Raw genomic sequence first — 10,000 nt, 5'->3', positions numbered from 1 at the left:
AATTTACAAACGCATTGTACAATACAGGTTGTATTAAGAATATTGCAGTTGTCCCTCATTAAAATCCTACATCGTTTTCTCTAATGTGCCATTTTTTCTAAATAGTTTTGCTTTCTTGTTATCAAGATTTCCATATCATTCTCATAACCATTTTGACTTAGATAAAAAATTTGATATCTATATATATTTGTGTAGCAGAAATAAATTGAATCAGTGAAATAAAATTGTAAAGGAAAATATTTACAGTCGTAGTCTCTACATCAATGTTGCCAAAGCGACTTCGCGAAAAAAAACTTTGAGCTCTGACTATTCCGTGTTATAAGATGAAATTGTATTAGTATTAATATTGGAAGTAATAGTAGCACTAGTAACAGTAGTAGTAGTAGTAGTAATAATGAAGCAGCAGCACCGAAATGATAACAGTGACAATAATAATGATGACAATAATGATATTATTTTAATGATGATAGTAATGAGAATGATAGTAAAAGGACAATAGCAACAAAAATAATGATAATATGATAATAAGGATGACGATAACGATAATAATAAGAACTATACTAATGAAAATAATAATAACAATGAAAATAATAATAATAATAATAATAATAATAATAATAATAATAATAATAATAATAATAATAATAATAATAATGACAATAATAATGATAATAATGATATGATAATAATAATAATAATAATAATAATAATAATGATAATAATAATGATAATGATAATAATAATAATAATAATAATGATAATAATAACAATAATAATAATAATAATAATAATAATAATAATAATAATAATAATAATAATAATAATGATAAAATGATAATGATAAAGATAATAATAATGATGAAATGATCATGATAGTAATATCAATAATATCATCAGAGACTGATGATAATAACAATTATAGTATATGTAAAATTATCCATGATGATAATAATGATTATATCAATGATAATCATAATGATTATAATAACGATCATTATAGTAATGATTATGATACTAATGATATTAATAACGATATAGTAGTAATAGTGATAATGATGAAGATGATGATAATAATCTTCCGAGTTAGCTCCCAAGGGTTCGCCGCCGCTGGGTTTTGGGATCACTGCTCGAGGTAAACACGGCGAAGAGGACGAAACAAAACAAATCATTTCCTCGAGGGAGAATATTCCTCTGAAATTACTTTGCGAAGAGGAAAATGGCCTGGCGAGGAGCATTAGGACTGAGGTTACTGGGAAATGCTTCGAGATGTGTGTCGAGGGGACCAAGAAATCCCGAATTAGTGAGTGTTGCCGGGTCTGCTCCTCCGGCTCGTCACATTGCGGTTTCGTCTTCGTTGTTCGTGAAGGAGAGTAAGTAGATTTTTGCGCGAGGTTTGGTGTCTTTTGGTGATGAGGCTATACTTTTTCTAATACTGTTGTGTAAATGTTGATTGCACTTTTTGGGTACGTGATTGAATTCCACTTAAAGGGAAGGTCTACGTTGTCTAAAGGAAAGACGTTTCGTAAGTGATTTGAAGGGATTGCATTTTTCGACATTGGAATTAAATATTAAGAAGCCATCACCTGCAATGTAAACAGTATATAGGAATGGTTAGTCAGTATATTTAAACAAGGGTGTAGTACAGAGTGCAATCACATTATGGTATCAGTCACTATGTTGTCTAATGCTCCTGCATGTTGATCATGTGCTCTACCCTGAATAGTGAATTCCACACTGCGCTCGTCTGCCTGGAACTTCTGTAAAACAAGTCAATAAACATTGCATTATGTCACCGTAAATATAGTCACTTTGTTTCAACAAATCAGCAGTGTTTCATGTTGCTTGTGCTTTGAGCTATGTGATCTGAAAATTCAAAAGTTGCATCCAGTGACAGCTTAACTGAGACGTGGATGTGAGATGCTGCTAGTGAATCTTTGTTCTCTTTGGCTTATAGATGCTCCCTTGCAGTTTGTCATCAAATAAGGAACCAGTCCAAGGTCTTTCATGCAGTAATGTACGTGAAGTATGTATGTTGGATCACAAAGCACATAGGCAATGGCAGTAGCCATATTTATGTATTGTAAAATTATATATCAATTTGTAATCTTATGGAAAAATGACCTAGAAATCTGTAATAGCCTATTACTGTTTACTCTGTGAGTTTGAAACTATAATTGGTTAATCTTTATGGTGTGGCTGCACTAAGCTTGGACAAATTGAAGATGAAGCCATTGTAGAGCAGAAAAAGTTGCAGTTGTAGGAACAAGAAATAATCTGCAGAAACAAACAAAAAATGCCACAAATAAAGGAAAATGATTACAGAAAGCACCACTCACAGTCTATTCCTGAGTTTCAGCTTTATCTTGCTCTGCATATCAAGGAAAAAACTATGTTTCTTGGGGGTGTTAGGGGGGTGGAGCCCCCCATCATCATCATCGGGAAGTAGCTTAGTCACAGCAACTGAGATTATTGAAGAAATATTCAATGCCAGTGGATGTTTGGGTAGGTGCAAAATTTGAAACACAAAAATTATTAGTCTATATGTTAAAAAATTAAACACTACACTGTTAGGCTGGCCTCCCTAGAGGTCCTGTTTTTGTGTAAAATCTATTTTTTTCATTGCAGAATACTGCAACCCTATAATATATATAACTAAGGCATAAGGAATCATGAATTTTATCAGAAAATTGACTAACTTATTTAACCTGAAGATGATTGGATCCTCCAGTGCCATATCAAATAAGGTGTCAGGGAGTAAGCAGAGTCAGCTGCTCAAGTTAAGAATTGGAAGCTCAGGAAATATAAAAGTAGATCACACTGCTCAATGCTGTGATGTGAATGATATTTTAGATACTGAAGCTAAAAAGAGGTTTTAAGCCTACTTTTTGAGGTGCTGTTTCTCTTCAGTGAATGAAGCCAGTGCCAAACAACCACACACAGTTTAGCATACATAATGTAGAATAGGATTGACCACACATGATGCAAAGATGTCATCCTGGCCTGAGGGATGGTCTGTTATGACTTGATAGGATGTCATAATCATTAGGTTTAATTCCACTGTTGCTCTTACTTTTAAGAAAATAGACAGAGTACAGAAAAACCTATTTCTCCTTGAAACTTCCATCTGTGTTTCCACACTTCACCGCTTGGTCACAGTCTTCCTAGTTTCACTTTTCCCAGCTCTCACCAAATATATGGAATCTGAGACCTTCTCTTCCTATCATATTGGGGCTTATAGTATTAGTTGTATCTTTTCTTGGTATCTTGAAAGTAGTAAAAGTATTTAACACAATGTTTCTTAAAGGAAGATTAGTTTGTTTTCATCACATAGAAAATGAAGGCAATTGTAGAGTAAAAAGGAGTAAAGTGGCAAGGTTAAAGTGGATTTGAATAGAACACAAGAAATTTGAAATAACAATAGAAAGATTCTAATTCAAAAGTTACTTCAATTACAGAAATGTATAGATATACACACAGCTGTATTTTTAATAACTAGAAAAATGCTAAATCTAAAAGATATGAGATAATTTCCTGTGTTGCTTATTATCTGTCAACAAAAAACTGTTGACATGGTACTCTCAAACTGAATACTCTCTGTCTGAAAAAAAAAAAAAAATTGCATTCACATATAGCAAAGATTTGAATTAACCTGTCTTTAACTGCAGCACCAAGTAATGTTTATAATTAACCTACAGTATAACAGTGTGGCAATTTTAAGGATATTCAGCATTTTTTCCAAGTGTGTGATACTTATAAGTACCAGTACTAGTAGTTTTTAACCCCTTGCCGATGGGTACGACGGGTAGACATGTGCTATGCCCACTGTTAGTATTTGTTTGATTGTTTTTACGCATAGATGGCTATACTTGTACTAAGTCACCAATGAGCCATTTACGAGTACACCCTTTTCTTTGATTTACAAAATATTTTACGTTATCTTATTTTGCTGTTACTAATATTAAAGTTTTTCCCACCAATTCAAATCAGGTACGGTCACAAGGTATACTAATTGACTACTTTATGGCTAAGCACTAGCAGAGCCATCTATGGGCAGACATTTCACAAAAAATATAGAAAATAGGCACAGAATTTTCCCCATTTTTTGTTCATTTTCCCCGGCGGCATTGGGTTAATCGGAATGCCTTATTGATTTCTTTTGGTATTGTTACATAAAGCTGACTATGATTAATTTTGTGTTTTTTCCAGTTATTATTGATGCAGCAGATAAACAGACAACAGTTGAGGGCGTCTACAAACAGTCAAATCGAACTGATCTGCTGGTCAAGACTGAGCATACTGAGTGTGGTTCTTGTCCTCTCTGTGCCCTTCAACTGAACCTAAAACATACTGTAAGTTTTGATATTTAATTGACATGTACATTTGGAATATGAAGATGGTATTCTCATATATCATTTGTTTTATACATCTGTGTCTTTACATTAACAATCAGTATTACATGATTTGTATTCTTTGTAAAATCAATATAATAATGATTGATAATTGTGATGCTTTCCACTGTTAATATATTAGCATACTTATGTAGCTAATTTACTGCTTTGATTAGCTTGATGCTTTCATTATCTCTTTGTCCACAGGATGTTTTGGTTTTGTCCCAGTTCTTGCGCTCAGATGGATGCATGTTGCCAAAACGAATCACAGGCTTATGCAATCCTCAGCAGCAGAAAGTGACCTTTTTAGTTGCCATGGCACAAAAAGCAGGTAAGAATTGTGTAGCAATGCAAGGTCGTGGATTTTTCTTGCTGATATTCTGTTTGTGAATTAAATTTTTTATTTCATGCTTTTTCCTCAGAACTACTTAGTCACCAAGGAGTCCATTTCATGTCCTGTTATTTCACCTGTTTTCCCATTTTCATGATTTTTAGAAAGATTCTCTATTTATTGTAATGGGTATTCTCATAATATTATGATAATAATAACATCTTTAATAGTAATTATACTGGCTTTACTAGCACCCCAAAGATTCAAGGGATGCTATAATCAGGAGAGATCACATTAGGCTACTAAATGACTCCTTGGTGGCTGAGGAGCTATCTGTGTGCAACAAAATTCTCAATGGACAGTGCATATACCCATGTACAAAGGATTAAACACACATGTGACATATTGTTTTCAATTTATTACTATATCTTTTAACTGTTTTACAGCCGAACAAAGAAAGGCAAGGAAAACTTTAATGAATTGAAATTGAATTGATTTATTAACATTGTGAGTCGATGTTTACATACATTGTCCAGTTCTTGGGTTGTTTTTTTAATTCTTTTTATACAGAGATGCCTTTGCAAATACTTAGTTATCAAGGAATTAATTACTAGGCCTACCTGATCAGGAAGAAAGGGTTTAAATTTTTTTATTACCATTATTATAAATGATATAATTAAAATGATAAAAATTATAATACATCAACTCATCAAATGCAGCCGGCATCTATTCTTGCTGTGACAAGTGCTGGGTGGCAGTTATCCTTGCTATGTGTGGTCAACCTGCTACATGATGTGTGTGCTGAACATTTTTTCACTTACTTTGCCTTGTTACAAAGGTGATCCCACCCCCTGAAAAAGAGGCTGAAAGTCTCTTTATATCTTTATTTCCTAAAAAATCATACAAGCTGCAGTTGAAAGCATAGGGAAGGGGAAAAATGCACACTTCACATGCTCCTAATTTTTCACTTGAGCTTCTGACCATGTACAGTGCTTAGCATGTGGTTCACTATAATGCAGGTAAAAAATAGTTGTCATTGAGTTAATAATAGTAATGATAGTAATTTAAATAAAACTTTTTTCTTGTAAGTTCAAGGAATGGTGTTAGTGGGTGAGATCAGCTGACTTTTTGGTGACTAAGAGTTTGTGATGCCATCAGTGTGTAAATAGAATTTATAAAGCAAAATCACAGTGGACAGTGTATGTGCCCAGTGCAAATGGGTTAAGGGGGTTGTCTTGTCAATATTTAGCTGCAATATTTTGGTGATTAGGAGATATTTGCATTTCTGAAATATTATCATCATCATTCATCGTCATTGTCATCAAGAATTTCACTTTCATATGCACAGACTTTATTGGAAAATAAAGAAAAAAATAAGATAAGTACAGTATGATATATTATTCTCAAATGAACCCCATCTTTACCTGGGGTTCATTTGAAACAACAGGGGCATCACCCCAGTACATATTGATCACATTTTTAATATAGTGTTCATAGTCTGCATTTCAAATATTTTCTCGTGCTTGCACACTAGCATGCTCTGTCTCTTTCTCTCTCTTGCTCAATCTAACTCGGCCTCTCATTCTTAGACTCTGTTTCTTGCTATTATCTCTCCCTCTCTCTGTCTTTCTATCTCTGTCTGTCTCACTCTTTTTCAGTTGTCAGACTCTCTCTCTCTCTGCTTCTGCCTCAGTCTCAGGGTCTCTTTGTCTTTCAATCTGTTTATCTTGATTTCTGTCTTGGGTGAAATGAGCCTTACTCTGGCCAACTTGGTGGTCTCTTTCTCTTGGATGTAGTGAGCCTGTGCTTTGGCCAATTCAATGGTTTGTATTTATAAACATTAGATATCAGTTTGGATGAATCTTATAAAAGGGTAAAAGTAAGATCAACAAAGTTACATGTAGAATGGTCACATCACAGAATAACTGAATAGCATTATTCAACCTTGACTTAATTTTTTATGGCTATAATAACCCAATGCTGCTGGGGAAAATGAATAAAAAATAGGAAAATGCTGTGCAAATTTTAAATAATTTTTGTGAAAGGTTGCTGCACATAGATGGCTCTGCTAGTTCTTAGCCACAAAGGAGTCAATTAGTAGACCTTGTGATCTTACCTGATTTCACCTTTCCTTGAATTGGTGGGAAAAATGCACTTTTTACTAGAGCTATGAATATCGATGGTGTTATATTTATTATAAACATTATAATTACTATAATGTTTATAGTAATAAACATTATAAAAATGATAATACATCAACTATTAATGTAATGTGATTGAGGCAATCACATTACATTATTACATAATGTAATATGTTTTTGTAAATCAAAGAAAAGGGTAAACGGGCAAGGCAAGCAATACTCGTAATTGGCTCATTGGTGACTTAGTACAAGTGTAGCCATCTATGTGTTAAAACAATTAAACAAGTAAACTCACAGTGGGCATGGCATACACGTACATGTCATGCCCATCGACATTGGGTTAAGTAATACGTCATTAGCGTGATTTTTAAAGGTAACAGTTATAAGTATTGGTAAACATTTATATGACACTTTAGGAATGCTCTTTGTAGATCAGATTTTTTTTATGTAAGGTCTGCAATGGAAGACTGATGAATCATTCCATTCACTTTTTTTTTGTGATTCACATGAATAAATGGTTTGATTTTGCATTCTAATACATCATGTTATAGTTGAGTATCAAAATCTTTTATCTTGATAAGAAAGCACTTAAAAAAAGAGTGCAACTTAACCTTTCTCATCATAGAATGTGCTTGCTGACTTGTAGCAGGAGAATATTGAAAACTTAACAAGTCACCAGACATTGTAATGTATTGTTGCTGTTAAAAAACAATGAGCTCGTAAGAAGATGCCCTTCAGGATTTTTGTAGGCATTTCTTAATACCTATTCTGTTTTAATTTTAGTTTATCAGTTATGTCTACACCTAGATGGCTTCACAAGTACTTAGTCATCAAGGAGTCAGTTACTAGTACTACTTATTTTATTTATTTATCTTTGTTATGCTTTTTATTGCTAAAAGGATTTCAATAAATTCATAATAATCATTATGTCAGTAATGACCCTAACAACAGTATTGACATTAAAAGCCTCATTTAAAAGTATTCAGGGATGAGGCAATCAGGTCAGGCCTACTAATTTATTCCTTGGTGACTGAGCACTTGTTGTACCCAAGTACAACATACATATATATTCTTATTTGTACAAAGTATGAATATAATCTTTTCACCTTAAATTGAAAGAGAGAAAGGAAAAAAAAACTTCAGATGCATGCTTTTTTGCACCATGGCAAAACAGAACACAGGAAGTAGTTAAAGTTTATAATTTAGTGGCAAAACAACTACACATTAGCAAATGATGCTAACAGTTGTAGATTAAGAGATAACACGGTCAGGGAGAGAGAGAGATGTGGGAGGAAGGGAGGGGGAGGGGGGGAGTTCATGTCAGGTGAGAGAAAGAGAAAGGGGGATTCATGTCAAGTGAGGAGGCGGCAGAGACAGGGAAAGATTTTTGTCAAGTGAGAAGATAAAGATGACAATAAATGAATACTTTTGGATCTGTGGAAATAGGTGGATACCCAAGAGTGAAGAGGGAGGTAAAAGGGGATAGATGATTGTATGTGATATCATAAATGAAAAATTTGTTTTGTTCTTTACTATAACTCGGGAAAGTAAACAAGTATATACTATATGGAGTATGTGGTTAACTGCACTTTAATTATTCTGGTGCAGGTGAGAGTGTGGGTCCTGATTAAGACAAACACACACCTACATACATACACATGCACGCACGCACGCGCTCACTCGCTCACTCGCTCATTCATTTATTCATTCATTCATTCATTCATTCATTCATTCATTCATTCATTCATTCATTCATTCATTCATTCATTCATTCATTCATTCATTCATTCATTCATTCATTCATTCATTCATTCATACACTCATACTCAAGACTTTCTATATAATCATAGTCATACTCGCATGTGTTAGATTAAAAAAATGTATTTGGTTATTTAGGTGCTTATATTTGTATTTTTGAAGATACACAGACTGGCAGCCTAGGGCACTAGAGGCAAATAGATAGATATATTGATAAATATAAAATCAACACATGAATTAGGCTAAACATAGTTTGAAATGGCATAATGTGTTGGCCTTAGTCATTACATTTAATGTCTTTGCAGCTTTTTATCAGTATAATATTTGGACATGGAAGTGTAGCTAAATTGGTTTATAGATTAGGAAATAAATTGGGATTATTGTATAATTTTGTTTTATTCATTCAGAAAAGGAAATCAACAACACAAACAATTTTAGCATCAGTGGATTGCTTTTGATGATTTGTTATCATTTGCTAGACTTGAAGCTATGAAGCTGCGTCATTGGTTGCTGCTGTGCAGATTCCTATGTAATATAATTCACATATTGGTATATTTGGTGTTGGCTCCCTAGATATCATGTGTGTTTTTTTGTATGTTTTTCTTTGTATACTTTGGGGATACTGTAAATACACAGTAACCATCATAGCAGTTTATAAATGCAAAAATTGTATGTATTAGTTATGTGGAGGTCTTTTCTGAAGTTAGGTATTATTGCAAGTTAATCATTTATATTTCCGTTTGGGAAATATTATCCAAGTCAGGATGGAATGGATAGAAAAGATGGTTTAAAAGATTATATTACTTCTTTATAGCAGAGAATCTTTTGGATATAAGAAAAATCGTATCATGTGTGTCTGTAGTGGTTAGTTGGGTTCTTGTACATTGTTGGTGATATTGTTTATAGAAGATAGATAATACATTTTGGTAATACCTTTTATTTGTCAGGGTGTAACAAAGTGTTGTTGTTGGTAATGATGTAGTTATATCAGTCTCTCTATTTTTTTTCAGGATTGATGCCCAACCTGGCCCCCCATGGGAGTAAGAGGGATCCCAAGAAACGGTTTGGATCTAAGAAACTCAACAGATATTTTGATGAGAAGACATTAAAGATTAGAATATAAAATAGTATGAATCTGTGTATTTTTCATTATTCTGATGTAAAATCTACATATGTAATTATTCACTGGAAAGATGTATTTAAATGTAAATAAAATGAGTGTTTGAAAAATTAGTTTTAATAAATATATTACATAAACTTGATCACATTTATGTGGAAAGGGCAAAGTAAATTCACTTGACCGTACATGAAGCATAATACTGTGTAGAAATTTGTTTCACTTTCTTTAATTTCTTTTTTTCAAATGCATTCATTTAGTAATG

General features: G+C 33.1%; 1 protein-coding gene across 1 annotated transcript; it reads left to right on the top strand.

Moving 5' to 3' along the window:
* The first annotated feature begins 1,121 nt into the window (after positions 1-1,121).
* On the top strand, positions 1,122-9,848 carry LOC125029466 (28S ribosomal protein S18a, mitochondrial-like). Its single transcript, XM_047619359.1, has 4 exons — positions 1,122-1,370; positions 4,207-4,349; positions 4,596-4,719; positions 9,629-9,848. Exons 1-4 carry the CDS (start codon positions 1,217-1,219, stop codon positions 9,739-9,741), a joined length of 534 nt encoding a protein of 177 aa, XP_047475315.1. The 5' UTR covers positions 1,122-1,216; the 3' UTR covers positions 9,742-9,848.
* The last annotated feature ends 152 nt before the right edge of the window (positions 9,849-10,000 follow it).

This window comes from Penaeus chinensis, chromosome 2, assembly GCF_019202785.1.
Source record: "Penaeus chinensis breed Huanghai No. 1 chromosome 2, ASM1920278v2, whole genome shotgun sequence".
NCBI classification, from domain to species: Eukaryota; Metazoa; Arthropoda; class Malacostraca; order Decapoda; family Penaeidae; genus Penaeus; species Penaeus chinensis.
The sequence above is the reverse complement of the archived record's forward strand: the minus strand, read 5'-3'. Positions and strand labels throughout refer to the sequence as shown.

Coding starts and splice junctions, on each gene's coding strand:
- LOC125029466 (XM_047619359.1), top strand. CDS start 1,217: ATGGCCTGGCGAGGAGCATTAGGACTGAGGTTACTGGGAAATGCTTCG. Junction 4,350..4,595: donor AACTGAACCTAAAACATACT/GTAAGTTTTGAT, acceptor CTTTGTCCACAG/GATGTTTTGGTTTTGTCCCA. Junction 4,720..9,628: donor TGCCATGGCACAAAAAGCAG/GTAAGAATTGTG, acceptor ATTTTTTTTCAG/GATTGATGCCCAACCTGGCC.